General features: G+C 46.9%; 1 protein-coding gene across 1 annotated transcript in view; it reads left to right on the top strand.

Annotated features, from left to right (window-relative positions):
* RYR3 (ryanodine receptor 3) overlaps positions 1 to 14,830 on the top strand; it is a 346,984-nt gene that overhangs the window by 86,172 nt on the left and 245,982 nt on the right. Inside the window, exons 6-8 of the mRNA XM_063289977.1 lie at positions 804 to 882; positions 1,750 to 1,862; positions 2,801 to 2,900. Of these exons, the coding sequence (XP_063146047.1) occupies positions 804 to 882; positions 1,750 to 1,862; positions 2,801 to 2,900 (292 nt within the window). The remainder of the gene's footprint in view (positions 1 to 803; positions 883 to 1,749; positions 1,863 to 2,800; positions 2,901 to 14,830) is intronic.

Below are 14,830 nucleotides of genomic sequence, written 5' to 3'. Positions count from 1 at the left end.
GTCCTCCCCAAGTTGGGATGAAATCTCCAAGTCTGCATAACAGCACAGCCTTCCCCTGAGAAAGAATAAATAAATCACTGATCTTAACCGGGTATTGTAGAGGGCGTAGGGAATGCCATTACCAAGGCAACAAGCAGACAAGCGTGACTTGACCCCATTCCAAGAAACAAATTTAAGAAAACACCTCGGACAGGCCCCTCCCTCATTCACATGAAGATAAAGTGAGGGAGGAGGGAAACACATTCTGACTTGAGAGAATGTTGCTATACTGTAGCTATTCCAATAACTGTAGATTTAGACCCTTATTACTAGGACTTCTCAATTGGTATGGCCAATTTTGGGAATTCCAGTAGTCTCAAAACAGTCTCAAAGATCTCAAATTCAAGAAGACTGAATTGTGGTCTCACTGTAATAGTGCTCAGTGTATAATATTTGCACAGCTCATTTTATATTGCACAAACTGTTTGAAGCCATTCAGTAAGTTTGTAGTTTTGATACTAGTTTCCTCTACTGAATGCCAAGATTATTTCCTCACCATTCATATTTTTTTAAAAAAAAATAAAAGGTTTTTAAAATAAAAATTGTCCAGATCTTAAATTCTCCTTGAAGTCAGTCATGGCAACTAAATTACAGCACATTCCAAATTGATATCTATTCATTTCAGGGCAAAAAGAACCCAAAATATTCCCATTTATTCCAGAGAACAGTGGGTTCATATCTCTGGATCCAGATCCAAGGCTACATTGAAACATACCTAGACAAAATGATTTGAAGTGTCTTACTAACTTTAAAATGTTTTTCAGTATTTGACATGTTTGACAACATCAAGATCTCAGACAGATAAACTTGCATTTGATGTGGGCCTACAGGAAAATGCAGCAGGTTTGTATGCAATGTCTACTTTATCTCAAATAGAATATCACCTTAAGTTAGAAGGCCTAAAACATCTGTAATTTGCTTGTAAAATCTAGTTTATCAGTCATGTAAGGCTGACATAATTTTAAGGGTTGATGTAGCTTCAAGTTTTGGCTGCCTGCCTAGAACTGCCAAAAGCAGAATAATTATTCAGTACTTGGCAAATCACAATATATGATTAGTATCCTGTTATGCATTCATGTGGTATGATGTATTGTGCAGGTCTGCTGTAAGACACTATACTTTCTTATTATGTTATACGAAATTATCCTGTAACAAAATATATGAATTGCAGTTATGGAAACAAGCTAAAATTAGGTGAGCATGAATACTGATAATTCTTGCTCATATCCATGGAGAAAAAGAAAAAAAAAGTTCATTACTTGTTGCTACATGCAGAGAAAGCATTAATGAAAACAAAAGCCTACTGAGCCTAAAAGTGTAATTAGATGTGTTTAAATATGTGTCACATTCAGTCATATATACTGGGTCCGGTTCCAAAGGCAATTCTGGTAGGCTATGCATTCACTTCTGTGGCTCATGCATAGACGTGGTTTAGCAGCCTCATTGAGAAACCCCAAGTAGAACATCCATATGATGGGAGATACCAACTGTAAAATTTACTTCCAGACATCTGTGGAGAACTTTTACTTTCTGAATACAGTTACCCATTCACTGTCTCACTGTCTGATTTATTCATTGACAGTTTTCATGTAGAGGAGCTTAAGAACTTAGTGGATATTGTTTCATATTTTAAAATATCCTAAACTGCTATTTTGAAATGGTCAGAATTTTTTTCCCCACATGTAATGTAAGCATTTCTGCTTACTATAGGTGAAGCGTGCTGGTGGACCATACACCCTGCTTCTAAACAAAGGTCAGAAGGAGAAAAGGTACGGATTGGAGATGATCTTATTCTAGTTAGTGTGTCCTCTGAAAGATACCTGGTAAGCATCTTGGAGTATTCATAATAACTTTAATGTGACTCATTAACATTTTGTTGAGTTTTATGCTTACTTTTTTGAGTTGGAAACATGACTATTTCCTCTGCATGCTTTTTCATAGAATTATAATCAGAGCATCTTCAAATAAATCTGAATTGGAAAAAAAAACCCTTATTGATGCCCTACTACATTTCAAGAAGAGTCAGGGAAGAAAGGATAAATTGGAAAGGCCTGAAGTAGAATTGTGAAAAATCAACTTTAGTTTCTGTTAAAAATAAATTTATGAAACAAATTATTCAAATCTTTTTTAATGAAGGACTCCAACAATGAAACAGGAGGGTTAAGAAAATGATGAAGAAAAACAAATAAAAGACTCCTGCTCAGAGTGAGCATGGCAAAATTTGTTTTTCTTTAATATGGCATAAACTTTAGCTAGGAAAAAAAGGAAGTAGAGTGCTACTTACACACCAATTCACCAAATATTAAAGGTAAAGGTAAAGGTTTCCCTTGACGTAAAGTCCAGTCGTGTCCGACTCTAGGGGGCGGTGCTCATCTCCGTTTCTAAGCCTTGGAGCCGGCGTTGTCATAGACACTTCCGGGTCATGTGGCCAGCATGACGACTCGGAACGCTGTTACCTTCCCGCCGAAGCGGTACCTATTGATCTGCTCACATTTGCATGTTTTCGAACTGCTAGGTGAGCAGGAGCTGGGACTAGCAACGGGAGCTCACCCCGCCACACGGTTTCGAACCGCCGACCTTCCGATCGACAGCTCAGCGGTTTAACCCGCAGCGCCACCGCGTCCCTTCACCAAATATTGGGATTGACTTTTTTTCCCAAGTCTTATAAATTCCAAAACCTAAAAGTTGAAGGCTGTATTTTTAGACTTCCTGTGCAATAGCAACAATAGTTTTCTTGAGTTTTCACTTTTTCTCTTTATAGCATCTTTCTGTGGCATATGGAAACATACTAGTAGATGCTTCCTTCATGCAAACACTCTGGAATGTGCACCCCACTTGTTCAGGAAGCAGCATTGAAGAAGGTTTGTTCAGTTATGGTTATACCACTAGTTGAAATTAAGGTTTATTTGCAAGTGTGCATTGTAATTTCTATAGCTAAAAATTTCTATAGCTATAGTTGCTCTTCAGATTTTAATGCCTTTGGGTATTGTATGGTTTCCAATGTTAAACCTATTCTAACATAATGCTTGCAGCCTGTGGAGTATTTAGAATCTTGAATTAAAGCAAAGAAGTCTGTGTGTAGATTATTCGGCCTTTAGTTACAGCATAAAGATGTAATATAGCTGTATAGCTGTAATATTCCTGGCTGGCTTGAACAGAGAAAAAGTGGAAACATGAGTTGAAAGATGACTTATAGTTCTGCTACAAATGAGCTGAAAGAAAGGGCCACATTCCTCCCTGCTTCATTCTGACATTGAGATTACTATATATGTGCTGTGAAAGTATTCATTTTTCACTGTAAGCAGGTGTCATTTGCCCTTACTGACCTCAACAAATAGCCTATGTGATTATCTATGCAGATGCGTGATGTCAACACTTCTGGTATGTGTATGTTCCCCAATGAATTTAGAGATCATCTGATAATGCCTTAACTCCTCATTTTTTTTGTTCCTCTCATTCCCAATCAGAACTGTTTCATAAGAGTTAGATAGATATAGACAGCAGATACAGACAGCAGGTCTTTTCTATTTCCCACTAGCACATGTAACTGCTCAGAGAAAGGTATGCTTATTGAAGGACAGTATGTAACTTCTGGTACTGCTATGACATTTTGGATCAAACTGGTACAGGAAGTCTTCACTTAACGACCATTCATTCAGCGACTGTTCGAAATTACAAAGGTGCTGAAAAAATGGATTTATGACCTGTGCCTGAAATTACAACTGTTGCTGTGCCCCTGCAGTCACGTGATCGAAATTCAGGTGCTTGGCAGCCCACCCACACTTACGACTGCAAAGGTGCTTCAACTCCCCCACCTGCCTATCCCCCCCCCACCTCTGCCCTTTTGGAAGCCCCGCACCCTGCCTTGCAGGGCAGCAACAGACTCAGAACCATGCAGTTCTAGGGCTGCAGCCAGCTCCAGCCTCCCCAGCCCAGTTGTGTGAAGATCCAGCCTAGCCCAGCCACCATAGCAAGCTCTGGCCTCCCCAGCCTGCATTTGTTTACCCAGCTGCCTCCTCTCCCAGTTTCCCACACCAACTTTTGGCTTTTTTCACTCAGCCCCCAAGGGAGAAGCTGAAGTTCCTGGTGGCCTTTGCGGAGTCCTTGTGAGAATCCTGCCAGCCTCTGACTAGAAAACGAAACTCTTTCTGAGTCAGAGGAGGAAATAGAAACTTACTGGGCTGAACCCAGGAAAGTGAAACTCAGAGATGAGTCAGCAACGCAGGATGAGTCATAGATGATGATTGGCCAATCTTTGGAGGAGGATTTGAATCCTCCAATCAGCACACACCAACTATGGGCAGAAAAGCGCATGAAGGAGAAGGCAACCCAATTAGCTGCAGAAGGGAACAGGCATATGAAGGATTGGCATAAAAGGCAGACACGCTAAGAGGAAGCTGCCAGAGACAACCAATCCTACAAGCCTGCAGCATCCGCAGAAGAGTCCTTACCAGCGTTGGAGACAGCGTCTGTTACCGAAGAGGAATCAGCGCGAGCATTCTCCACCGAAGACGACTTGAATCCTGCTTCTGCTGCCACTGAGGATCTTCTCCTCAAAGAACCCAGCAACCTCTGTCTCATGTCCAGCCTCAGATCTCTGTGGTCACCTTGTGCGAGTTTCAGGTGCGCTCCTTGCCACGTTTCAAGATTCCAGCCATGCCCAGAGTCCAGCTTTGTTGTGCCAGTTCACAGTCTCGCCGTGAATCTCCAGTCTAGTTCAGCCATGCTTTGGGTGCTCGATCTTGTTCAGGAGTTACACACCTATCTAATTGTGAACCCGAATTGCTACCTGGTCCAGGGCTTCCAGCCGAGTCCAGCCTTGATCCAAGTTCTCAGCCTTGCTCCGAGTTTCTAGTCCAGAGTATCCAGCCTAGTCCAGGGCTTCCAGCCAAGTCCAGCCTTGCTTTGAGTTCTCAGGCTTGCTCTGAGTCTACAGTCCCCAGTATCTAGTCCAGCCTGAGCCATCGAGTCCAGTTCAGTCTGGTCCTTCGATCCCAGAAGTATCCAGGGGGCTCCGGCCAGCCCCACCTAGTGTTCTGGTGCAAGCCTATTTTGAATGCTGTTCCAGTTCGAGATCATTCAACTTCAGCTTCAATAGTGTCTTGCACTCCAGCTTCTCTCAGCCTGCCAGTCTCCATTAGAGAGTTCTGCTTTGCTGCCTTTCTGTTGTCTCTTCCTGAAATCTTGCTGGTTTCCTTGCTGCTGCTCAGTTGGTCTTGACTGAACCCAGTTCTTCCTTGATTCTAAGGACTTATTTATTGTAAATAGTTATTTAATAAAGAGTATTTTTGATATTTAACCTGCGTGGCCGCCTCTAAGTCTGATCAGGACAGTCCTTTGCAGACCCAGCTTCTCTGGCAAACGTTTCCTCCATGTGGCTCTGTTTGGAATACTGTCTTCCAAAGCTTACGCTATCTTCTCAGAGCCTTTTGACATGACGTAGGTGTGGGGAACTGGCAGAGAAGGCAGCTGGATGAACGAATGCAGGCTGGGCTGGATTTTCATGCAGGTCAGCTGGGACAAGCTAGGCTGGATCTTTGCGTGGCTGGGCTAGGGAGGCTGGAGCTGGCTGCAGCCGCAGAACTGCACAGTTCTGGGTCTGCTTGCCGCCCCACAAGGCAGGGTGTAGGCTTCCAAAAGGACAGAGGTGGGGGGGGGGACAGGTGGGTGGGGGAGTTAAAGGCAGTGTTCGGGGTTGGGAGGGACCAAGCCTGGAATGGCTTGGATTGGGGTGGGTGCTCAGACTAATGACTGGTAAAATTCACTTAACAATGGCAAGGTGTGTTGCCAGGATTGCCATTGCAATGCCATCTTGCTTTACAACCACATTGCTTAGCGACAGAAATTCCGAGCTCAATTACCATTGTTAAGTGAAAACTACCTGTATATCAAACATTTATTTATTTATTTATTATCACATTTATATAGCCGCCCATCTCACAAGAAAGTGACTATAGGGTTTTCTTTTCTGATTGTATAATTGATATCTTAGAACACCCTTTCTCAACCTTTTGACTCTGGAGGAACCCTTGAAATAATTTTCAGGCCTCGGGGAACCCCTGCACATCCAGGCTCAAATATAGGCCAGAAGTTACAAAATTATTATATTGGTTTCATGTGTAGGCCTGTATATGTGCATTAGCGGTGTTCTGAAACTAAAAATAAAGAATGAAACTTATCTCTTTAATGTGAAATTGCTTGGATTTAAAATATTTTTTAAAATAAATCATTATCTCCCAGGGAACCCCTAGTGACCTCTCATGGAACCCTGGCTGAGAAACCCTGTCTTAGGAGATAAAATTCCAGTATGTTCTTTTGAAAAGTCAATATACACACATACAAACACACTGAGATGTACATTTTTGGAACATCTAGCTGAACCATTTATTAAGTGATTGATGGAAAGGTGAATGGATAATATATAGCATTTTGCATTTTGCATGTCAACATTTAACATTTAACATTTAAATAATGTATTTGAAATCAATGAATGGAAACTTGGGGTTGATTAAAGGGTGAAAGAAATGGAGGGACATCTCATAGGTCATTGCCAGCAACAGAACTTTAATAATGTCATAATTATGAGCAGTACAGAAATTTGACAACCTATCAGACACCCCCAGTTAGGCTGGCTGTATGAAGAATAACCCACCAATACCTTTTGAGCATACAGTTATAAGCAGAAGATATTTATTTTTATTTATTTGTGTCAGAAGCATCACAATTAAAATAAGGCATACTGTAAAACATAGGATTTAAAATATAAAAGTTAAAATATATAAAAGTTAAACAGATCATGCCCAGAAACTGGCAACATTAACTGTTGTGCTGTCATGAGGTCCTCAAATGTGCATTGATCAGGGCACAGAGGACAAGTATACATATGTGTTGTTGTCTGCATGTCTCCACATTCACAAAGGGCAGAGGCCACCAGATAGCCCGATTTGTTCAGAGTATCTCTGGATCTTGTTATGCTCATGTGCAGTCTGTTCAGCAATTTCCATAATTCCCAACTTTCGCCAAACCCATGTGCCAGCTCCTCTGCTGGTTCCATCCAGTGTTGGTTCTTTTTTAGCTTTCCATAGATCCACTCCACTTTTAAATTCATCGAAATCTTCCTTCAACCTAAGGAAACTTTTTTTGGATTTTAATCTCTGAGGAGCTGGTTATAGGCCATAAAGAGGGTGTTGTTTGCATATTGATGATTTAAGCCTCTCTCTCTATGCTGCTGCTTCTCTACAGACAGCAGGTGGGGCAATGCCGGCTAGGTGGTAGATCTTATCTAGAGAAGTAGGTTTCAGACATCCAGTAATACTTCTGCTAGTTTCATTCAAAGCAACATCTACAGCACGTGCTGATTTATACCAAACTGGGCAGGCGTATTTGCCTGCCGAGTAGCAAAGGGCTAAGGCTGTTGTTTTAAGGACCTTTGGTTTGGCACCCCAAGTGGAGCTCGTTAGTTTCCTGAGAATGTTGTTTCTTCCACTGACCTTCAATTTAGTATTGCTACAGTGCCGTTTGTATGTTAGGGCCCTGTCTAAAGTAATACCTGAGTTTTTGCTGGGTTTTGCCTTATCATGATAATATTGATCCAGCTCTTCCAGAGCTTCAGTTAGGCGTTTTTCTGCCTCCTCAAATGTTTTTCCCTGTACAGCCATTGCTAGATCATCAGCGTACATATAGTTGTTAGTACCTGCAGGAAGCAGCTGATCATTGGTGTAAATATTGAAAAGGGTTGGGGCCAATACACTACCCTGTGGTAAGCCATTCCTCTGATTCCTCCACCTACTTCATCTTCCCCGGAACTCCATGAAAAAATATGGTTCTGAAGCAGATTCCTGATGATGTTTGTAAGTTTCAAATCTTCAGTCATATCATATATTTCTGCTTCAGTCCTCTGAGATTGGTGGTATCATATGTGGCCGTAAGATCTATAAATACAGTTCCTGTTACGCTTCCCTTTTGAAATCCATCTTTGATGTACTGAGTTAACTTAAGGATTTGTGTGGTACAGCTTTTTGGGGGGTGAAATCCAGCCTGCTGCAGTATAAGCAAGGGCTCTACAGCTACAGCGAGGTGGTTTTGTATCATTCTCTCAAAGATTTTATAGGTATGGCACAGGAGAGAAATTGGACGGTAGTTTTTAGGATTGTTGGCTTCTTTACCTGGTCTTAGAGCTGCTATAATCTTAGCCTTTCACCAGACACCAGGAATCTTACATTGTTCCAAGCAATCATTAAACATTTCTAGTAGCCTGCTGTGGCTGTTAAACTCTCCAGTGATGAAATTTATTTTATCCTTATTAAATGTGTTAAATTCATCACCCTTGATCTCAATTAATGGCAGTTTATACGCTGAAGTTACCATGCAGTTAGTCAGTTCTACAGTTATTGCTTCTATATTATTTATTTCTGATATTGTTGTAGACCAAACCTGGATATCAGGCTTCACAAAGACTGCACTGCCATATTGTCATTGGGGCCTTTCCACTATAAGCCGTATGCCCAGTATTTTAGGTCTTTTCTGGTGACTGTCTCTGTGGGTCTCCTGTAAACATAGGACATATCAATTATATTTTTGGCATAAGTCCCACATCAGTTCTTCCTTACATGCGGACAAGCCTTCAATATTTACTGAAATAATAGTCATCTGTGGCCCTGAAAAGGTCCTTTGTGGGATACACATTTTGTCACACAGAGGTGAGATTAAGCACCTCACTACACTTCGGATGCTTCTGGAGTGAAAGGATTGGCCTGCTATAAGCTGATGCTCACGGGACGCCCAAATGTCTTAACAGCACATTCTTTGAGGAGGCTCCTTTCGTGTCCCACGGCAGATTAAAAGCAGTAAGATATGACAGTATTTATGAAAATGCTTGAGGACAGTTTGTATTTGGAGCACTTATATGTTGGGTTGGGAAAAAAATGAGTATTTTTAAATTCCACCAAGCCTTGGAACAGTCCACTGTAATTGGGGATTTGAGGAAAGAGTCAGAAGGAACAAGGGAAATCAGGAGATGTTGTGAAAACTAGACTGGAAAAGGACTCCTCCTTAAGACCTGTTAAATCTTCCATTCATTTAAAAGCAAACTGGCTTATTAGTGGAAAAAATCTTGTTTGGCCATCAATTGTGTTTTGTATTACAATCATATTTTTTCATGTAGTTTTTCTGCATCTACAAAGCTAAAACCCTTCTATCAAAAGAAAAAGAAAAAGAAAGGGAGGGAGGGAGGAAGGGAGGGAGGAAGGAAGGAAGAAGGAAGAAGGAAGATGTGACAACCACTCTATGGGGGTCTTCTTATAAAAAATAGTGACAAAGAAATCAGATTCTTTTAAAATGTTGATTGTTTTATTTTCAAATGGAAAGCACGTGTTCTTTTTTTTTATGTCCCAGTATGAAGCATGAATATGAAAATTTTGCTTCAGAAAGAAGGTTTGCAAAATGTCACCTTCAACTTGATCCTGATGCTTTCATCGTGCCCAGCAGGCCATTTCCTCTGCTGCTGCTGCTGCTTCTTTTATGTCTCCCTTTGTGTTTAAGTCAAATCCTATTCTGATACATTCAGACCTGTCCTTTGAGATTTTCTGCTGATCCTCAGATGGCTTTTGTTTTGCATAGGCTTTCCCTAGGCTGAACTGTGTTGACCCCAGCATGATTTCATGAACTTTTCATCTGCTTTTAGGGGAGCTTGCCTGAAATCTCTGAGAAGCCAGACCATCTGAAAGTTCTTGATCCCTTTGTGGTTAATGTGTTAAGCTTGAATCTCTAATTATTTTCGTGTTTTGTGTTGGTAGCATTATATTCAGATCTGTATCTTATGTAACATTTGTTTCCAATACATATTAATGGGATTGTTATTCAGCAAGTGAGTTTAGGACAACTCACATGGAGCTACTGATGAATCATTTTCCTCTTGTTTTCAATGAGACGATGCCTTCATTTATCCTGGTCTCCCAAAGTTTAATGGGTTGGAAAGTTATGTTCCATTAAAATGTAAATCTATAGAAAAGCCAAGCTGCTTACCCTTCCCTGTTCACCTGTTACCATATTGTCATGCGCTGCCTGCCTCTGAATAAGGCTCAGACACTGGTTCGATGGATCAGGCTCTGATTTATTCACAGCGCAGTTACAGCGTCGGAAGAAAAGCTGAGAGTGACAGGAGCGCGCCGGTGCGGGGTTTAAATACCCCGCGCCGGTCAGCGCCCCCTCACTCGCGGTCACGTCACCCCCCTTTGTCCAACACGTTGCCCTGCCGGTGGGTGGGGGGTTGTGAGGCCCCGCTGGCGTTCCGGGATCGCCCATCATCGGGTTTTCTATTCATCCGGTGATTGCTGTCAGCTGGGCGATCTCCGTTGTGTTGGCGCTGATGGCTTGGGTGTGCTCCGTGATCCGTTTAGTTATTGTCTGTTGGCCGTTAGTCGTTGTGAGTTGATGGCTACTTATCTTGAGCCCCTTCTCCTGTTTCCTTGCTATTGTCATGTGTGCCATTGCGCTGATGATTTCAGCTCAACGGCACTCATGACATACTGCCCCCTGTCCGAATAGTGCTCCCCCCCGGTTTTCTGTTTTTTGTTTTTTTTTGGTGGAGCTGTCAAACGGCACTTTTTTTTTTTTTTTTTCCGAAATTCCCGCCGGAGTAGTTGTCGCCCCTCCCTTTGCTCCTCCCTCTACCACGTGCCTTCCCAGGGTGTGTCCATAGTGCGCATGCTCCAGCCACACCCGGTTTGTTTGGCTCAGTTCGGCGAGGAGAGAGGCGTGGCTGGTCGGGTGCTTATCAGCTCCAGGTAGGGCCCTTCTTTTTTTTATTTAAAGTGCGTCGCCTTTGTTATAGCTCCTGGGCGTTGCCCCCAGGTTGCCCTGTTGACTTGCTTGCCACTCCCCCGCGGCCGGGGGGCGGGGGGAGGGTGCTGGCGAATGCTTGTCCCCGCCTCGTGGGCCCGGGGCGGGGGGAGTGAGTCCCAGGGGGGGGAGGTCCACCCAAGTCGCGGGCTTGGGGGGGCCCTTTCCCTTGGGGCACGGGAGGCGGGGGGGGCCTGCGGGGGGGGTTTTGCAGGGGATGGCTTGCTGACCTTGGTTGTGGCTTGTCGGGGTATGCCCGGTGAAATGCTCTGGTCAGGTCAGGCGCGTTAACGTTGTGCGCCGCCACCCATTCCGGGTAGGGGAAGTGTTTCCACCTGACCAGATAGTGTAGAGTTCCTCGTTGCTTGCGGGAGTCGAGTATGTCCCTTATCTCGAAGTGGTGTTGCCCGTCGATCATCACCGGTGAGGGCTGTGGCGTGCTTGGGTGCCATCGAGAGGTGGTTGCCGGTTTCAGGAGGCTGGCGTGGAACACCGGGTGGTGTCTCCGTAGGTTGTGTGGCAGGTCCAAGCGTATTGCTACCGGGTTCACTATTTGGGTGACTCGGAACGGCCCGATGTACTTAGGCCCCAGTTTTTTCGAGGGTTGGGGTGACTTTAGGAACTTGGTGGATAGGTAGGCCATATCCCCCGCTTGGAACGTCGGTTGTTGGCGCCGGTGCTTGTCGGCCTGCTCTTTGTAGGCTGCCTGTGCATCCTTCAGCGCCGCCGTGATTATTGGCCATGATTCCGCAATCTTCCATCCCCAGTCGCTAGCGTCCATCTGGGGTTCCGGGGGTTGAGGTAGCTCCAGTATGGGGACGAAGTCGCGCCCCGAGACTACTTCGAATGGAGTTTTCCCCGTGCTCGTGTGGACGGCGTTGTTGTATGCGACTTCGGCGAACGGGAGCAGTTCAGCCCAGTCGTCTTGGTGATAGTTAGTATATGAGCGTATGAATTGCTCTAAGGTGGCATTAAGAACCTCTGTGGCTCCGTCCGTCTGGGGGTGCCAGGCCGTAGATAGGGCCTGTTGGGTCCCCGTCAGCTTTAGGAAGGCCCGCCAGAATTTGGAGGTGAACTGTGTGCCCCTGTCGGTCACCACACGTGCGGGACATCCGTGTAGCCTGTACACGTGGATGAGGAAGAGTTTGGCTAGCTGTTGTGCGGATGGGACCGACGTGCAGGGGATGAAGTGGGCCTGCTTTGAGAAGTAGTCCTTCACCACCCAAATGGCCGTTTTCTTCTGGCTGGGTGGGAGGTCCACTATAAAATCCATAGAGATTTCCTCCCATGGGCGGGAGGGTTCTGCCACCCGTTGTAATAGCCCCGCGGGTTTGCCTGGTGCCCGTTTGGCCCTAGCGCACGTTGGGCAGGACGCTACGTATGCTTTTACGTCTCGCCTGAGCGCGGGCCACCAGAATTGACGCCGTGTTAGTTGTAGGGTCTTGAGGAACCCAAAGTGTCCCGCTTGTTTGGCGTCGTGTGACCTATGCAAGATCGCCTGGCGTTGCGAGTCCGGGACATATATTCTGCCTTCCCCCCATGCGAGGTCTTGTGCCATCGTTACCTTGTCGGGGTTTGCCAGGAGCCAGGGGTCGGTTTTGAGGGCGGCGGCGAGGTCCGTGCGCATTCCCCCTGGTAGTTGCGGTTGGCTTCTTCCGGTCGCAGGTTGTCCCACCGTCGGCTGCGCCGTAGAGTCGAGCTGCCTCCGAGCGCCGCTTCGGGTGGTCACGGCCATCCCCAGTTGCGAGGCGGATAGGACCGTCCCAATGGTGTCTGGGGCGGGCTCTTCGTCTTGGGGCAGTCGGGAGAGGGCGTCGGCCAGGAAGTTCTTTTTGCCCGGCATGAACTTCAGCTGGAAATTAAAGCGGCTGAAGAATTGGGCCCATCGGACCTGTTTTGGGCTAAGGCGTCTGGGCGTTCGTAGGGCCTCGAGGTTCCGGTGGTCGGTCCAGACCTCGAATGGTTGGGTGGCTCCCTCGAGTAGGTGTCGCCATGTCTCCAGCGCTGATTTTACCGCGAAGTCTTCTTTCTCCCAGACGTTCCATCGCCTTTCTGTCTCGGAGAACTTCTTTGACAGGTAGGCGCATGGTTTCAGGAGTCCCGTGGGGTCCTTTTGGAGCAGGATGGCCCCCAGGGAGAAGTCTGAGGCATCGGCTTGGACCACGAACGGCCGTTCTGGGTCCGGGTGCGCGAGGATTGGCTCCGTGGTGAACAGCGCTTTCAGCTTGTTGAATGCGGTCTGGCACGTGGGAGTCCAATTCAACACTGTGCCCGGGTTCTTGGCGTGTCGGGTGTCCCCCACCCCTTTGGTTTTGAGGAGGTCCGTTAGGGGGAGGGCTATCTCTGCGAACCCCCGGGCGAATGACCTGTAAAAATTCGCGAATCCGAGGAAGCTCTGGAGTTGGCATCTGTTGCGGGGGCGCTCCCAGTTTAGCACCGCCTTGACTTTTGCGGGGTCCATTTCTATGCCGTCCCCGGAGATTCGGTACCCCAGGTAGTCTAGGCGCGCTTTGTGAAACTCGCACTTTGTAGGCTTGGCATAGAGCTGCGCCCTTCTGAGCTTGTCGAGGACTTGCCTGACTAGGTTATGTTCCTCGTGCGTTTTTGTGTAAATAAGGACGTCGTCGATGTAGACCAGGACCCCTTTGAACAGATGTTCATGCAGTACCTCATTGATGAGCTGCATGAACACCCCAGGGGCCCCCGCGAGTCCGAAGGGCAGCACTTTGTACTGGAAGGCGCCTAGGGGGCAGTTGAACGCAGTCTTCCATTCGTCCCCCTCCCTGATTCGGATGCGATAGTACGCCTCGCGAAGGTCCAGTTTGGAAAAGACTTTGCCCGTGGACAGGTGGGCGAGCATGTCCTTCACCAGGGGTAAGGGGTATTTGTTGGACAGGGAAGCCGTGTTTAGGCCCCGGTAGTCGGTGCAGAGCCATAGGGTGCCGTCTTTCTTCTCCCGGAATAAGACGGGGGCTCCGACCGGTGAGCATGCTGGCTCTATGAATCCCCTGTCTAGGTTTTTATCGATGAACTCCCGGAGGGTTGCCATCTCCTTCGGGGTCATCGAGTAGATCTTTGGTCTAGGTAAGGGGACGTCGGGCAGTAGGTCGATCCGGCAATCCGTCTTGCGGTGGGGGGGTAGTTGGTCAGCTTCTGCCTCTCCGAAGACCTCGGAGAAGTCGGCGTATTGTTCCGGTAGGTCTGCTGTGGTAGCGGCGTTGTCCTGTGTAGTCGCCTCCGCTCGTCCTACCGTGGGGTTGGTTCTGCCCGCTGGAACTGGTGCCCGATACTCGCCGTCGCCGAATGTGAAGGTGCGGGTCTCCCAGTTGATGCGCGGGTTGTTTGTCGCGAGCCATGGCATCCCCAGGACTGCAATGGGCCGTCCGATGTGAGTGACGACGAACGATGTGCGTTCGGTGTGAGTGCCCATTTGCAGGGTGACCGTCTCGGTTTGCAGCGTGGCTGGTTTCCCTCCCGCTGTAGAGCCGTCCAGCTGGTGGAATGCCAGCAGTGTGGGGAGGGGGAAGCAGCGGAGGTCGAGTTTGGCGACTAGGTCGGGGTGGATGAGGTTTTTTGAGCACCCCGAGTCCACTAGTGCCGCGGCCGTGGTGGCTCCGTTGCCGCCAGAGAGTTTGATTGCCGCCATTATTACGGGGCTTTCGCCGTTCCGTCGAGGTGGTCCGCGCTGCTGTCCCACCGCCTGCCTCGCAACGCGTTTCAGGGCAGGCGGGGAGCTTTTCCCGCCGGCTGGTCGGGGTCTACATTATCCTCTTCCCCCCAGTAGGCGTCCCAGCTGTCCTCTGGTGTCGCTGAGGCCACGGTCATTCGGCGGTGAGGGGGCGGCCCCAGGTTGGGTGGTTTGGGGCTAATTTTCGGGGTGGGTTTAGGCGCACTGGTCGGCGGTCGGTTGGCGAAGCAATCCACCGTCTTGTGCCCTAGTTTGCCACACTTC

This window comes from Candoia aspera, chromosome 1 (assembly GCF_035149785.1).
Source record: "Candoia aspera isolate rCanAsp1 chromosome 1, rCanAsp1.hap2, whole genome shotgun sequence".
Lineage (NCBI taxonomy): Eukaryota > Metazoa > Chordata > Lepidosauria > Squamata > Boidae > Candoia > Candoia aspera.
This window is presented reverse-complemented; position numbering and strand designations above follow the sequence as displayed.